The following is a 17,018-nucleotide window of genomic DNA, read 5'->3' on the forward strand; positions in this document are numbered from 1 at the left end:
CCTCTTCTTCTGGACTCTTCTCTGGGGACTCACCTGGAGCCCCCAAACCCTGGAGCTTAAAGGAGTCTGGACCACACCTTGGTTCCTGGTTTTGAATACTGCTCATGACAGGTGACCACTCCTTGGTGAGAGGCTGTGGCCAGAGAGGTCACAGCAGAGTGTCCTGCTCTGACTCTGTCCAGGTGTGCTTTCTGGTCTCCAGGAGGAGAGGAAGTTGGGCCAAGTCTAGGAGAGAAGTATCTGTTTAGCAGCCTTGTCTAGATAAGTGGTTTTGAATCTGAGTTACAAGGACCTTTCAGAGAAAATGCGGGACTTGGGAGATGGGGCAGGTGAGGTCATTGATAAAGGGTCTCATCAGGTCCTTCTGGAACTAAATGTGCCTCAGAGAAAGGGAGTGGACCCCTGGGAAGGGGATGGGTATTCTCTCTTGTGGTGGGGACACTTGCTAATTTTGCAAGGCAAGACCATGTAATTATTTTATTGCAGACCTAAAAATATATCCTTTACCCAGCTATGGACATTAGGGATTACTGTCAGTACTGGTTAAGATGCTTGCTTGAGAAGTTAAGCTCCTTTTTTGTGACATAAACCTAACAGAATCCTGTCCCTGCAGCTAGCACCACCATCCAGATCTGCATCATCCCTCATCTGTACTATGGGAATAGCTTCTTCACAAGGTTTCCTCTATCCAGTTTCCCCCAATCTAATCCTTTATTTTGCCATTTCCCCTAAAACAGGACTCTCCTGCTTATCCTTCTTTATCTAATGTCTCTAAGGACCTGCACCCTGGCACCATCAAGTAATGTGTGTGAGTAGCAAAATCATTTGATAAGCTTTTTTAAAATACCTGCACTCACACCATCCCACTCCAGTGGAGGGCTGTGTGTTTATTTAAAAGCTCCCCAGATGGTTCTGATTCACACTCACTTTGTTGAAAACCTTTGAGCTGGGCTATATTGAGATACCACAATCACTTGATATTGATACACTTAAGGTACAGAACATTAACACCAGGATCTTTCATGTCACCCTTTTATAGCTACAACCACCTCCTTCCCCATTCACTCCACCACTTGGCAACCATTCATTTGTTCTCCATTTCTATACTTTTGTCATTTCAAGGATGTTATACAAATCAAGTCATACAGATATAACCTTTTGGGATTGGCTTTTTTCACTCAACAAAATTCTCTGCAGCTCCATCCAGATTGTTACACATATCAGTACCCACCCCCTTTTCATTGCTGAGTAGTATTCCATGGTGTCGATGTACCACCATTTGTTTATCTGTTTAACTGGTAAAGGACTTCTAAGTTTTAAGGGAAAACACTTATTTCCTCTATTTTACCCACAGGACTTCAAACACCAAATATGTGGGGTTTCCCCCCTCACATCAAGCAATTCTGACATTAACTACCCAGGGTTAGTGCAGACCCCACAGGTAAAAGTCTCATCCCCACAAGACTGCTCCCTACTTCAGACACGTCACAAACCCAAGCTTCCCATAATTCTGAACAACTGACTATGAATTGGCGGTTCCCACAACCCCGTCCTCAGGTTTGACAATTTGCTTTAGTGGCTCACAGAACTCATGAAAATACTTTTGTTTACTGGTTTATTATAAAGTGCATAATAAAGGATACAGATAAACAGCCAGATGAAAAGATATACAGGGCGAGGTCTGGAAAGGTCCTGAGTGCCAGAGCTTCTGTGGAGTTGGGATGCACCACCCTCCTAGCCCCAGCATGTAGCTGTGTTTGCCAATCCAGAAGCTCTCCAAACTCCATAGTGCGGGGATTTCCTATGGAGGCTTCATTACATAGGCATGATCACTTACCAACTCAATCTCCAGCCCCTCTCCACTCTGCAGAGGCTGGGGATTGGAGCTGGAAGTCTCAAGTTTCTAATCATGGCTTGGTCTTTCTGGTGACCAGCACCCATCCTGCAGCTGTCCATGAGTCCACCGAGAGTCACCTCATGAGAACAAAAAGTGCTCCTATCATCCGGGGAACCCCAAGGGGTTTAGGAGGTCTATGTCAGGAACCAGGATCAAAGACTAAATACTAGAACAGAAGATGTTCCTAACACCCCTGTCACTCAGGAAATTACCAGGGTTTTAGGAACTCTGTGTCAGGAACTGGGAGGAGAGACCAAATATATTTTTCTTCACAGAGTTGTTTTCAGTTTTTGTCTATTATGCATAGAGCTGCTAGAAACATTTGCGTTCCAGTTTTTGTGTGAACACAAGTCTTCTGAAATAAACACCCAGAAGTGCAATTGCTGGGTTATATGGTATTTGCATGTACAGTTTTTTTTTTAAGGAAACTGCAATACTCTTTTCCAGAGTGGCAGTACCATTCTACATTATCACTAGCAAGGTGTGAATGATCCAGTTTTTCTGTATTTTTAGAAGTTTCAAATTTCAAGCAAGGATTTCTTAACACCCTAAACTCATAAGCATAAATTCAGCAATGTTGAAAATTTTAAACTTTTGTTCATTAAAGGACACTAAATATGGTAAGTCAAGTAACAAACTGGGAAAATATGTTTGCAACACATATAACTGATAAAATGATAATAGAAAGAATATAAAACATACCTATGAATAAAACAATAACAAAAACTCCAATCCATTAGGAAAATAGGCTGAAGACATGGACTGGCATTTTATAGAAGAGGAAACACAATCAATAAACAATAAGAAGATACTCAACCTCATTTACAATTGTGGAAAGTAAATGAACTTAAAACCACAAGAAGATACAATTTCAATAGATACAAGACTCAATAGATGGCAAAAATTTAAAAGCTTGATACTAGAAGTGTTGGTGAAGTTGTAGACCCACAGAAACTCCTACACACTGTGAGTGGGAGTAAAAACACTTTGGAAAGCAATTTGCTATGATTTCCTAAAATAGAATATGTGCACATTGTAAGAACCAGCAGTTCTACTCCTGGGTATATACTCTAGCAGAGCACTGTTAAATACATAGCTACTAGTCACATGTGGCTATCAAAATTCAGATGAACTAAAGTGCTCAATAGCCACACGTGGCTGGTGGCTACAGTATTAGTGCACATAGTTATATAATGGAATGCTATTATGCAGCAAAGTGTTGAATTAACTTTACCTTACCTATCAACACTGTTAAATCTCAAAAGCATAATATTGAATAATAAAAACAAGGTGCAAAATATATCCAGTATGATATGATATAGCCTGTATATATATTCTAGGATATATATATTTAAACAACAGATTGTTTAAAATATGTAATAGGCAGTAAAGTGAAAACAAAAAGTAAGAGAATAATAAATATAAAATTTAGAACAGTTATTACCTCCTTGGAGGAATGGGAGTTTGGATATGCTTGGGAAGTCCCTTATGGAAGACTTCAAAGACATTAGTGGTGGTAGGAGGGGACTTTTACTTTTCACTTTACACTCATATGTAACATTTATGTTTTTTCCCCTATGCACACATTTATAAAGTTGTTTTATTGAGGTATAATTGGCATAAAATAAACAGTTTAAAGACTCCACTTTGGGGGGAAGGTATAGCTCAGTGGTAGAATGTATGCTTAGCATGCATGAGCTCCTGGGTTCAATCCCCAGTACCTCCATTAGAACAAATAAATAAGTAAAAACCTAATTACCTCTCCTCCAAAAAAAATTTTAAGAAAGACTCCACTTTGACAAGTTCAGGATAATGAACATATCCATCATCCTCCAAATTTTCTTTGTTTCCCTTTGTAACCCCTCCCCCCTGCCCTTCTCCATCCCATCTGACCCCAGGAAACCACTGATGTGTTGCTATATGTTACTTTTATACTTCCTAGAATTATTGCATCCTTTCTTCTTTCCTTAAGTATCTATTTAAAGCAGTACATTTCCTTTGGAATGTTTATCTCCCTCAAGTTTTGTTACGCACTAGTTTCAATTCTAAGAAATTTTAAAAACTCAATTATTTATTGATTTTTGACCTATAAGTTATTTAGAAGCATACTTTTTAGTCTAATAGAAGAGGAGGAGGATTATTTTTTGATATTTGTTTCTAGTTTAATTGTGACTTAAGAGGCAGCACAAGAAAGTGATTAAGTGTATGAACTTTAAAGCTGGACTCCCTCAGTGCAAATCCCAGGTCCGCCATTTATAAGCTGTATGATCTTGGGTATGTTACTTAAGTTACTTAACCTGTTTGCCTCAGTTTCTTGATCTAGAAGATGGATGATAGTAATAACTCTTACCTCATCATGTTGTTATGAGGGTTAAATGAAGTGATAATTAGAAAATGCTTAGAACAATGCTGGTACATAATCAGCACCATGCAAGTGTTTGTTAATAATAATAATTTCAGAGAACACAGTCTGATTGCTACCAAATTTTGAGACTTACTTTATAGTCTATACATAGTTAATTTTTGTAAATATTCCAAGTGTAGAGTTCTATATATTCTTGTTAAATCTAATTTAATTGTATGGTTAAAGTCTATTATTTTTTCACTAATGTGTTATCACATTGAGATGTGTTGAATCTCCCACTACAATAATAGAACTGTCACTTTCTCTTTGTAATTATTTTCATCTTCACTTTATAGATTTTTGAGGCCATTTTATGAGATGCATTCAAGTTTATCATGTTTATATCGTCTAAGTGATTAAATATTTTATCATTATGTAGAGATTCTCTTTATTCTAAATAATTGTTATTGTCTTAATGACAATTTAGTCTGATATTGATAGAAGCATTCCAGCTTATGTTTAATTAGTATTTGCCTTACATATCTTTTCCTATAGGGTGGAATGAAAAGATGCTAATTAGTAACATGAAAACATATGAAAGTGTAAAATTTACTGGGAAAAGTAAATATACAGTTAAATTTAGAATACTCTAATATTATAATAGTCATGGATAAATCACTGATTATTATAAAGATTAAAAGGCATAAGTATTACAAATACGTACAATAATTTGTTAGTGACTACACAATATGAAAAAGATATAAATGTGACATGAAAAACATAAAATGTGGAGGGAGAGAGTATCAAAGTGTAGAGCTTTTTTAAACCCTATTTTTAAAAATTGAAGTCTGGTTGGTGTATAATATTATATAAGTTATAGGTATACAACATAGTTATTCACAGGTTTTAAAGTTATACTCCATTTATAGTTATATTCATTGTGTACAATATATTCTTGTAGTTTATTTTATATGTAATAGTTTGTACCTCTTAATCCCCTACCTCTATGTTGCCCCTTCCCCCTCCTCTCTCCCCACTGGTAACCACTAGTTTGTTCTCTGTATCTGTAAGCCTGTTTTTTTTTTTTTTTTTGTTATATTCACTAGTTTGTTTTATTTTTTAAATTCCACATATAAATGATATCACACAGTATTTGTCTTTCCCTGTCTGACTTATTTCACTTAGCATAATACCCTCTTAAGTTCATCCATGTTGCTGCAAATGGCAAAATTTCATTCTTTTTATGGCTAAGTAGTATTCCATTGTGTGTGTGTGTGTGTGTATGTATAACATCTTATAACTCTAAGATGTTTTATGTAAACCTCACAGTAACCACAAAGCAAAACCTATAGCAGATACACAAAAGATAAATAGAAAGGAATAAAAACATACCACTACATAAAATCATCAAATCACAAAAAAAAGGGCAAGAGATGAAGAGAGGAACTACAAAACAACCAGAAATAATTAACAAAATGGCAATGGTGATTTCATACCTGTCTATAATTACTTTAAATGTAAGTGGGATAAATCCTAGAGTCAAAAGACATAGATTGGTTGAATGAATGAAAAACAAGACCCAACTATATGCTGCCTATCAGACTTATGTAACCTTTAAGAACACACATAGACTGCAAGTGAAGGATGGAAAAAGGTACTCGATGCAAATGGAAGCCAAAAGAAAACAGAGGTAGCTGTATCAAACAAAGTAGTCTTTAAGCCAAACACTGTAACAAGCGACTAAGAAGGTCATTATATAATAGTAATGGAGTCAATTCATCAAAATGATATAACAGTTGTAAATATTTGTGTATCCAACATTGGAGCACCTTAATATATAAAGCAAATATTAACAGATCTGAGGAAAGAGACAGCAGTACAACAATAGTAAGGACCTTTAATACCCCACTTTCAACAATGGATAGATCATCCAGACAGAAAATCAAAAAGGAAACAGATTAGTGATTACCTTTGGATAGAATGAATGGGAGAATGATTGGGAGGGGCCCCGAAGTGTGTTTTCCCAGGAGTTGTTCTATTTCTTCACCTGGATGGTGGTTATACAGGTGTGATCAATTTTAAAAAATTATTGAGTGGTACACATGAGATTTGTCTTCTTTTTTGTATGTATATTATATTGCAATACAAAGTTTAATTTAAAAAATTGAATGAAGGAAGAAATACCTTTTTTTATTGCATAAGGTTTTGGCATGCCAGCTGTGTGTTGCACTTAATATGTTAAAATGTTGAGTTAATGATTCAAGATATTGCTTAAGAATTATTGAATATGGAAATAAGAAAGTACTTTGGGTGACTAAAGGTCTCAGACTGGCTTAAATAATACATTAAAGATGGAATCCAAGTGTAAGGCTGAGGAGATTGTAAAGAAAGTAGTTCTTGAACTCAAGATCCCTGAGAATAGGAATCTAAGCAGATCTTTCCTCAGAAAGTAAAAGGAAATAGGCAAGAAATGTGGTGGGTAACTTCTGTCAGAAGTAGGAACTAGGCAAACAGAACCACTGCTCCTTTGGCGTCTAGTGAAGATAGTGTCAGAATACTGTGGAGCAGGCAGTAAGAGAGTAAGAGGGAACTTGACATGGAAAATTTGGCTTTGGGTAACTTGGCAGAATTATTGAATTTACCTTAAAGGAAAGAACCTTGAAGAATGGTTAATTTCCTAGTAGCGTTTATCTTCTGTCTGCTAAGTTGTGCCTTTATAAATCCTTCTGCTTGCTAAGTAAGAAGCTCCAAACCTTTTCGGTGGTTCCTTGAGACAGGTAGCCACACATGTTATAGACCATCCTCAGGGTGTAATTATAAAATGCTACTTACTTTGTGTAGATTCCTACAATTCAGCTATGTATGTGGAATAATCAATGTCAGGGGTGTCACCTCTGAATTTATCAAGGATGATGATAGAAATTAATTGTACACTGGAAATTGACACAACATTGTAAACTGACTATAACTCAATAAAAATGTTTTAAAAAGAAAGAAATTAATTGTAATAAATATCAGACATGGGTGGGAGGCTTTCAGAAGAACTAGTAAGAAGATAAAGGAGAGCTAACAGTGCAAGATGTTGGTAAAAGAAAGGTGTAAGAGTAATAACAGAGGAAGGTGAGAGAAAATGGTGTTAAAAGAGCAAATGGTGAGCTTGGTTTTCAGAGGGAGAAGCAGAGAGATGAAAGAGTAGAGGAGGTAAGTATGAAATATGGTTCTGTCTGTAGAATTCTTGGTTTCCAGAAGGTGGAAGGAATCAAAGACAGTGAGGAGACAAAAATGTGCAACAAGAATGGTCAGATAAATGGGTTGCCAAAAATAAGTAAGTAGGAGGAAATTTTTCTCAGAATTGTTTAAGACTAAGAAAAGAAACACTGGGCTGTGAGAAGGTTGTGAGGATACTCCTAGATACGGAGGGAGAGAGTGGGAAGTTAGAAGTGGAGACCTGGGAAGTGAGAAACAGTCAGCATTTGAAGAGAGTATATCCCAGGCCAAAGAGTTCATCAGTTTCCATTGTACATTCTTAAAGAGGTTTGCAATAGAAAATGGAGGAAAATGAAATAAAGTTATCATAGGGATATAAATACAAAGAATTTTTAATGGGAGAAGGACATGGTAAAATACCCCTAACATTCCTACTGACATGTGTGGGCTGGAACTAGCTTAAAATGCTCTGCTTCATTGTCAGGTCATGTTTTAAACCACAGGGCTCACCTCAAGCCTAACATATGGACAGGATGTTCTTTTGCAAAGGATATTTGTCAGTTATAATGGTCTTGGCACAGAAACCCTAAAGTCACATACGTAAGAGGTAGAAAAAAATTGCAAGATGACATCCAGAGAAATACAAACGTGGAGGGGGGAAAGGAAAAAGAAATGATACAAAGGTGATCTTAAGGAATTTGAAATTCCTGAAAGATGTGGTACACACTCTTCATTTAAAATTATTGACAAAAGTCAAGGTCAAGTTTCTGAGTGAGAAATATGTTCCAAGTAATGCAAAGAAGGAATCATAAGAGAATCCACAAGCAGAAATGCCTTCACCAGCGTGTGAGGAATGTCTCTAAGAACTCAAAGAAAGTTGACATGTAAAAATAGGCTGCTAATTTCCCACATAAGTTAAGGAAAAATGAAATAAAATATACCAGAATGGGATAAACGGATTATAGCTAGAGCTAGTAAATACTGATTCTTGGTTGGCTGACACTCATTCATATATTTAATCATTCAACAAGTCTGTTTAGGCATAGTACCGTATACAGAGTTGTAAAAATGGATGAGACATTGTACCTAACCTTTACAAAAGCACGTTCTCTTAGGGAAGACAGAAATGTAAATAAGTCCCTGAAATCTGTTCATCTAGTTGAAACATAGTTCAGATATTTGTCTTTGGTATTCTTTCACATCCCGTTTCAATTTCTCTGTCTCTCTTTTTTTTTCCATTTTTTAAACTTGCATTCTTTTTTACTGAAGTATAGTCATTTTACAGTGTTGTACAATTTCTGGTGTACAGTATAATGTTTCAGTCATACATTCACATATATATTCATTTTCATATTCTTTTTCATTATAAGTTACACAAGATATTGAAAATAGCTCTCTGTGCTATACAATATAAATTTCTCATTTATCTAGTTTATATATAGTAGTTGGTATCTGCAAATCTCGAACTCCCAATTTATCCCTTCTCACCTCCTTTACCCCTTTGTAACCGTAAGTTTGTTCTCTATGTCTATGAGTCTGTTTCTGTTTTGTAATTAAGTTCATTTGAGTCATTTTTTTAGATTCCGCATGTAAGTGATATCCTACAGTATTTTTCTTTCTTTTTCTGGCTTAGTTCACTTAGAATGACAATCTCCCGGTCCATCCATATTGCTGTGAAGGGCATTATTTTATTCTTTTTTATGGCTGAGTACTCTTCCATTGTATATATGTACCACAGCTTCTTTATCCAGTCATCTGTAGATGGACATTTAGGTTGCTTCCATGTCTTGGCTATTTTATATAGTGCTACTATGAACATTGGGGTGCATGTATCTTTTTGAATTAGAGTTCTCTTTGAATGCGTACCCAGAAGTGGGATTGCTGGATCATATGGTAAGTCTATTTTTAGTTTTTTGAGGAATCTCCATACTGTTTTCCATAATGGCTGCACCAAACTACATCCCCACCAGCTAGCACTCTACTTTTTCAAACAGAAATTATGTATATATACAGTTTTATAACTTGTTTTCTCCACTTTAAATATTATGGACCTCTTTCCATGGTTTTGACATAGACTACATTCTCTCTTTAAATGACTACAAAGCATTCCATTGTGTGGCTATATGTCTATTTAACTGGAATCCTTTAATTGAGGCCCTTAACTCCTCTTCCTGGCCCTCCCCCAAGTATGTATATTCAGAAGGTCCTCTCTGATTTTGTGAAATCAGAAGAAACTGAATGAAAAATGACACCAAGTGAAATGGAAATGGTTGATGAAAGGAACATTTTTCAACTGTAAGTATTTTATAGTACTCTCATTTCTTGCAAATGAGACTTCACCTTTTCATTCTTTTAAAACTGTGAAAGTATCTGAGAGTCTTAAAGTCAGATCAGATTACACATATTTAGAGTGAAGTATCAAAGCTTCTGCAAGAGGACTCCTCACACAGTGTTTGCGGAGCTATAAGAAATGTACTGAGGAGACTGTGCTTCCTGGAAAGTTGTTTATTGGGTCAGTAAATCAGGGAGAGACTCCACTGACCCTGACCTTCATTGGTAAGGGGGTCAGAAGTTAGGTGTGGCACAGGAACACTGAAAGTGTGTGGGATTGGAGACTGTGGCATATGAGAAGTCAGGGGGTTGTCTAAGGCTGTTCTAAACCTACTCGGTAGGGCTGTTGGTGGTTTGGGAATATAGAAGGGGACATGGTAGTCACTGGGGATAAGTGGCTAAGATTAGGAAAGGGGCCTGGGTCTGACTTGGCTCTAAGACCACAAGAAAGTTCAAGTTATGGTTTATAGGAGGAGGTGGATGTGGATGTCTGTCTAGGTGTTCCAGAGGATGATGACGGTAGTCATGGAGGTGGCCATGAAGAGCAGGTAGAGGTGGAAGAGCAGGGTGTCCATCACACGGCTGAACTGCACCCACAGGCTGACCAAGTGCTGCTTCTGAGCCTCGTCTTCCTGCTGGGCCCTCGTTGACTCAGGGCACCCATTTAACTCTGCCTCTTTCGGACCTGGCACCTTCCCCACCAACTCCACGGGCTCCTTCACACCTGCAGAGAGACAGACTCAGCTGTGGGCTGTCAAGTTCAGCTGGGAAGTTGTGGGGGCCAGGGCAGGAGGCCGGAGCAGGGAAGTGGAGATGCTGGAAGAGGAGGCATGGGCAATGCTGAGTCCCCTCACCAGGCAGGTGGGCGGGGCTGAGGCCCAGGCCGGTGTTTCCCTTCTGGGGCCCAGCAGGGCAGCACTTCCTTGGGCTGGTGCAGCGCAGAAGTAGGGAATGGAGCCAGTGAGGCATGGGTGGGGGCTGGGTGGTGGCCAGGTGCAGCAGGTAGGTGATGAAGATGGTCTCCAGCAGGCTGACCACCATCAGCGACAGACACAGGGCAAAGTAGACACCTGAGGGCAAAGCAAATTTAAATAACCCAGGGCAGATTCCTCTGGACACTTTTTTTGAAGCTTCTTTCCCCAAATGCAAACTTTCTTCAGGACCCATTCCCTCAGTGGAGAGGCAGTGGTTCTCCTGCTACTCTCCTCCCACCATGTCTCCTTCTGCCTTTGCTTCCCTGGAAAGTGGGAGGGGCCATACTGATGAGTGGGGTGCCACTGGCCGGGAGTAAGTCATTCATCATGAGCAGGAAGACGTTGTAGCCCAGCAGAAGGGTTATCTTGAATGGGGCACGGTTCTCGCTTTCTGCCGGCAGGAAGAAGCTGAGGGAGTCAATGGCCATCAGAAAACTACTGGGCAACAGAAGGTTGATGACGTAGAGTCTGGGCCTGCGCCTGATGGCCACCTGGTGGGGAGGAGAGGTGTGGAGAATGTGGCAAATAGGCTCAAGAATGTGCCAGAGGGCTCAGCTGTGTATTTGATGATCCAACCCTTGCTGGTGTGCAGTTAGGTTGGCCATGGGAAGATCTCTTTGGGTAACAGATGCATTTAACTGTGCCCTCTACAGACGTGCCCCAATTTTGTTGTCAAAATTTCCCTTGTGTCCTACCTGCTGGGAACATGATTGTAGCCTTTTAGGGGCAAATAAGGCCCTTTGGATCATTGGGCAACTGGCTGCTCCATTCTTACGACAGCCCAGCTGTTCCTCCTCTCTGCTGGGCAGAGGCCCTGGGGATCCTTCTTCAGGGCAGTTGGGGTAGAGGGTAGAGTGAAGAGCAGGTGCTTAACCCCCTGGAACTATTTTTATATCCCAAAGTGCCTTAGACCAAGAGGAGAATCACAGAGAAACTGGGCTCAGAAGTCAAACAGGGCCCCTGGACTTACATAGAACGTGATCTGGTCATATAGACTTCTGCCCATCAACATCTTGGGGGTAGCCTTTTTGATGTCCAGGAGCTCCCACTCCCCCTGGGTCTGAATGACGTTACGAGACATGTCTGTTATCATCCACAGTTCCTGGGCCATGCCCAGGAGCATGCTGTCCACTGCAAGGGAGGCCGGGCAGCTCAGTGCAGAAGTGCCCTCCAGTCTCCTGCCCACAAGATTTGATTCCTCTCCCACTGAGCTCCTTCCATCAATTCTCCTCTCTGTTCTTTTAAGGCAGGGCATCCAGGTTTTCTCAGGAGTGAGTCACAGGACCAGCAATTCATATACGTATGGGCTGCAGCCTTGGGGTGGTTTTGTTGTTGGAAACAAGGGGTGTCAAACTTGTTATGGGAAAATTAGATATGACTCAAACATGGGTCAAGAACCTTTGGAGTCATTCCTGTGTTTCTTCTCAGTTCCCCAATTCTATGATGTTGTTTTAGTGGAATGAATCTTGAACAACCCTATATTTTTATAATTACATACATGCCCATTATAATGATTAATTTATCCAAATCTAACACAGGACACCTGGTGACATTCAGTTACATTAATTCCTGGTGTAAGTGTGTTAGCTATTAATGTTAAAAGGTTTGAGGTAAAAGTTAACAGAGCTGCTGCAGCTCAGGGTTAGGTGGGCCTCATTTGGTACAAAGGCCCTCTAAGATCTAAAGCAGTGGGTTTTGTTTATTTTTTAAAACTTTATCAAGGAGAATTAAAGCAGTAGTTCTTAACCCTGTCTGCACATTAACATCACCTGGGGAGACAGTGAAACTTCATAGTACCTGAGCCCCATCTGGAACAATTAAGTTGGAATCTCTGGGATAATGTATACTTGCTGGTATTTTTTTAAAATGCTTTAGTGGACAGCCAGAGTCGAGAAACACTGATCTAAAACCTTCCTACATCACTTAAATATCTTCCCCTGAACCTTAAATGGCTACCAAAACCATGGTGTCTTGCTCACCTGTGTAGAGGAAGGACCTGAAGGTGAGCGTGCAGTTCTGTTGGTCAAAAGGGAAGTAGAAGATGTCCAGGTTACAGATGCTTGTCACCTTCACGGGCCTGTCGTACTGTATTTGACCTCCGCTGCTGACATATGCGATGAGACCTGCAGGTGCCCCATCCACATCCATGCTGCTTATAAGAGGGAGGGAGAGGTGGGTGCAGTGAGTGCCTTGATCAGCTTTTGACTCCCTTCCCAGGTCTTCCCCTGCTGTGCTCACCTTTTGGGCTCTTTCTCTAATGTCACTCTATCTTTTCTCTTCTGCTCATAGTGTTTTGTGGGAGTCAACTAATTGAGACTGCATTCCTGTCCGAATCTGTTGGTGTCCTGGTGCCCTGCACTGACCCTCAGCTGTTCTAGGAGATGGGCTTGGTGCTGGCTTTCCCTGGCCCAGGTACGCACGATTCCATGATGAGGATGTCTGGGAGCCACAGGTTCTCAGCTAACACGGTGACCTTATGGCTGCCAACACACTCTTCTGGGTTCCAGCTGATGAAAGGATTGTCCCATGTCTGCAGCCAGGGTGGTGGGAAGCAGAGGTGAGTGATGATGGAACTTGTCCAGTGAGCCCCTCCTGCCTTTCACTTTCTTCTTTAAACTTTGATCCTCTTACTCCTTTTGGTGTCCCTCATGACCACAGTCTATCTCCCCTACTTTATTAGTCAGGTGTCATTGGCAAAGCATGCCTTAATTCCTTTTTTCTAGGCAGACTTTAACTAGAGCCAAAAGCCACTTGTATCAGGAACATACCACTACATTGGCCCACAACCACTTGGCCATTTTTTTGGGTCACCATTTCTGCCTTCCTAAACTGCCCAGGGAGATTTGTGTTTTAGATGGAGTTATTTGGTCCCAGAAAGATTTATACATTGGGTAGAGGTCTGGAAAACCTTCAAGTCACACCTCAAATTTAAACTTATAATTGGAAGTGGGAAAGGGAGAGTTGAGTCTGCCTTACCATAGTAATCCACAGGAATGATGTCAGAAGCTGGCGGTGTATGTCCTGGTAAAGAAATTCCTGTCCAGAATTATTATTGCAAAGACTTGACCCATGCCCACCACATTTTTTTTTTTGGTGGGGGAAGTAATTAGGTTTATTTATTTATTCTTAGAGGAGGTAATGGGGATTGAACCCAGGACCTCATGCATGCTAAGCATGCCCTCTACCACTTGAGCTATACCCTCCCCCCACATATTATTATTATTGAACCATGCATAGTTCTAGTTGCTGGACTGTCTTTTCTTTCCTTGTCTCCTCTTGTATCTAGGGACAATTCAGGTTTTAATTGACATATAGACCACTTCTTTCTGGAGCATTCCAGAAAGGTCAGGACTCAAGGATAAATCCTTCCTAAAAAATGTCACTGCAGCATTCTTCTGTCTCCTCATCCCATAAGAAACCCTCTAATTGATACAAACGCTATTCAGAATACCTATTGTTCACCACTGGACCAGCACAATGTTGGGTCAACAGGGCAGAGGATCTTTATTCCCCTTTAGAAGGGATAGAAAGTGGGAACCAGGTCTCACCACTTCCAGGATGGCAGACAGGGTGAAGGAGATGTTGACTTGAGTCGGGAGGCTGAGGTTGGTGACTGGACGGAAAGCCTTTCTGTCAAACACTGCTTGGAAGGTGGCAGGATCCACCCCATGCTGGTCAAAGCCTGAGCAGTTGATGGTGAAAGTGTCTCCTGTTCCTGTAGAGAGCAGAGACCTCATAAGAGAGGGCCTATTGCCAGGGCTGGAGCCTCTCTGCAGAGAGAAAAAACAGAGGACACACTGGGTGAGGGTAGGTGAGCCCTCCTTCCTGGGCCAAGACACCCCAAGGCCAAAGCCCTTCCTGCCAGGGCCAGAGAGGATGGGCTGGTCTGGGAGGCAAATGGTGGAAGCTGATGTGGTGAGCTGAGTCAGTACCCTATTCTCATTCACATTGTTCATCCTCATGCAAAACCTGCTGAAATCTGTATGCAAACTTGTCCTTGGTGCAGTGCCAGCCCCTTCAAAGAGGCCTATGGTGTACCCATCAAAGTTTCTTGGGTCCACCCACCTAGTAGCACTGCTTAGCACTGTCCTGGAACTTGTGATCAAGGTCACTGAGAAATCTGCTTTAATGATTTCTCCTCCTCATTTTCTGGGACTTCTGTTTATCCAAGGCAAGAGCTGATTTATCAAGAAGATAGAGATACTGCAACTGCACTTACTAGGTAAACATAGGAAACGTAGTAGCTATTCTCAATGGATGCTATGTGTTTATTTTGCCCTTCACAGATGTAGTGACCTCAGGTATCTCAGGGTTTATTTCAGCACTGGGATCATTAGGCGCTATCACTGAGCATGTACCATATGCCAATCACACAGTAAGCCCTATGTGGCTGTTTTTCCCGGCCACGGTGAGGGAGCCATCTGGGTAGTATGTGGGCGGAATCTTTGCCCTGTTTCCATTTTTGTGTTATCTTTTCCTCTGCCTATTCCTCTGTGTCTCCATGTCTTCTCTTAATGTTTAAGGTATGTACCCAGACTGGGGACAAATATTCCCTCAGGGAGGCAAAGTATCCACTCTCTCCTACCTCAGATTGATTCCCACCTTCCTTAATATTTTACTTCTTCCTTCAGGGTGTATTTCAAGTCATGTATCTAATCAGAAGATGAGTGGCTACTCTTTTCATAACACCATATCAAAGGAAAAAGAGACTGGGAGGGTGGGATGAGGGTATGGTGAAAAGGGCATTGGAGGTCAGTAAAAGGTAGAATTAGGCAGTAAAATGGGACAGCTTGGTAGATCCATATGCAGGCTGGGATGGAGGAGCACTGTGTGTCCTGAGCAGTGTAATGTCTTTCTACCTGTTACCAAAAGGAAACCAAGCCGCTGACATTATGAAGGAAATCTTTAACATGTTAATTCTGAATGTCCTTCAAGTGCTAGAAGGAAGTTCCTAGACATCCTTCAGAACCACACTCTGGTCTTCCCCGTTCTCTCCCCATCTTACCTTGAAGCAGAAGGCTGACAGTGAGGCAGAGGAGAAATCCCCCCCTAGAGGGCCACCCCCCTTCCATCCTCTTCTTCTGGACTCCTCTTGCAACTCACCCCCAAATCCTGGAGCTTAAAGGAGCTCAGACCACACCTTGGTTCCTGGTTTTGAATACTGCTCATGACAGGTGACCACACTCTGGTGAGAGACTGTGGCCAGAGAGATCACAGTAGTGTCCTGCTCTGACCCTGTCCAGGTGTGCTTTCTGGGCTCCAGGAGGGGAGGAAGTCAGGCCAAGACTAAGGGAGAAGCATCCTGTTTGGCAGCTCTGTGCTTAGATCACTAACAAAATAACTTGCCTTAATGAGAGCATGTGGGCTGGGGAAATAAGAATTATTATTTCTCTAAGGCCAGGGAATCTGCAAATTTGGAAAAGTGACAATATTTAGTGATTTGGTTATGTACAAATTGCAAATATCAAATTATAAATCTTGATTCATAGCTTCATCATCTATTGTTTATATTTTTTCCAGTAGCCCCTAGCTGGATTTCCTCTGTCCAATCTTTCTGCCTCCCTGATTCATTCTTCCCCAAACTAATGTTCTCCATACATTTTTTTACTCTATGCATTGATTACATGATAATAGAAGCCATTAAATTAATATAGCAGATCTGTTTTTAAAACCTTTGTGTGGTCAATAGTGTCATACATTATCACAAACTAGAAATCTCAGCTAACATCAGTATTAGTAGCCTGAGTCAATATTATGTCTTATGTCACATCTCTATAAAAAACGCAATTGGACCAAATGAATGAATTGGAGCATTGTTATATTAAGTATCTTAGTTACATTTCCAGAAAGACTTGGAAATTTTTTTTCTTGCATAAAGGGTGAAGAGTCAGACCTAGAATACAAAAGAAACTTTGTTCAGGATGGAAGATCGTGACAGCCCAAAGTAGAAACTGCTAGGGAAGGCAGGGATGACTTAGGGGCGCAGAGAGGGAAATTCCAGGACAGAGGGTTGCAATATCATCTGTCTGAAGTTTGAAATATCTGCAGTCCTTCAGCCTCACCAGCTCTGTAAGTCAGTTCTCTTCTTTGGAAACTTGGCCAAAGGATTGGGCCATCATGTCATGCAGGGCCAAAGTACTGCTGTGTCTGTCTCCACATGGACACACCCACGGGGCACTGGACTCCTGGACTGGCTAAGAGTGAAGGACTTTCAAGGGATGCTTGAGTTCCAGTGGTAGACCAGGCTCCCAGGCCTTAGATCGAG

At 40.8% G+C, this 17,018-nt stretch overlaps 1 protein-coding gene across 1 annotated transcript; it reads right to left on the reverse strand.

Annotated features, from left to right (window-relative positions):
• Positions 1-10,273: 10,273 nt before the first annotated feature.
• HTR3C (5-hydroxytryptamine receptor 3C) lies at positions 10,274-15,825 on the reverse strand. Its single transcript, XM_010947857.2, has 9 exons — positions 15,759-15,825; positions 14,302-14,468; positions 13,730-13,774; positions 13,174-13,283; positions 12,733-12,902; positions 11,724-11,884; positions 11,040-11,244; positions 10,634-10,849; positions 10,274-10,503 (listed from the first exon to the last, which is right to left on the reverse strand). Exons 1-9 carry the CDS (start codon positions 15,823-15,825, stop codon positions 10,274-10,276), a joined length of 1,371 nt encoding a protein of 456 aa, XP_010946159.2.
• Between the last annotated feature and the right edge of the window lie 1,193 nt (positions 15,826-17,018).

The sequence above is a fragment of the Camelus bactrianus genome, chromosome 1 (genome assembly GCF_048773025.1).
Source record: "Camelus bactrianus isolate YW-2024 breed Bactrian camel chromosome 1, ASM4877302v1, whole genome shotgun sequence".
NCBI lineage: Eukaryota > Metazoa > Chordata > Mammalia > Artiodactyla > Camelidae > Camelus > Camelus bactrianus.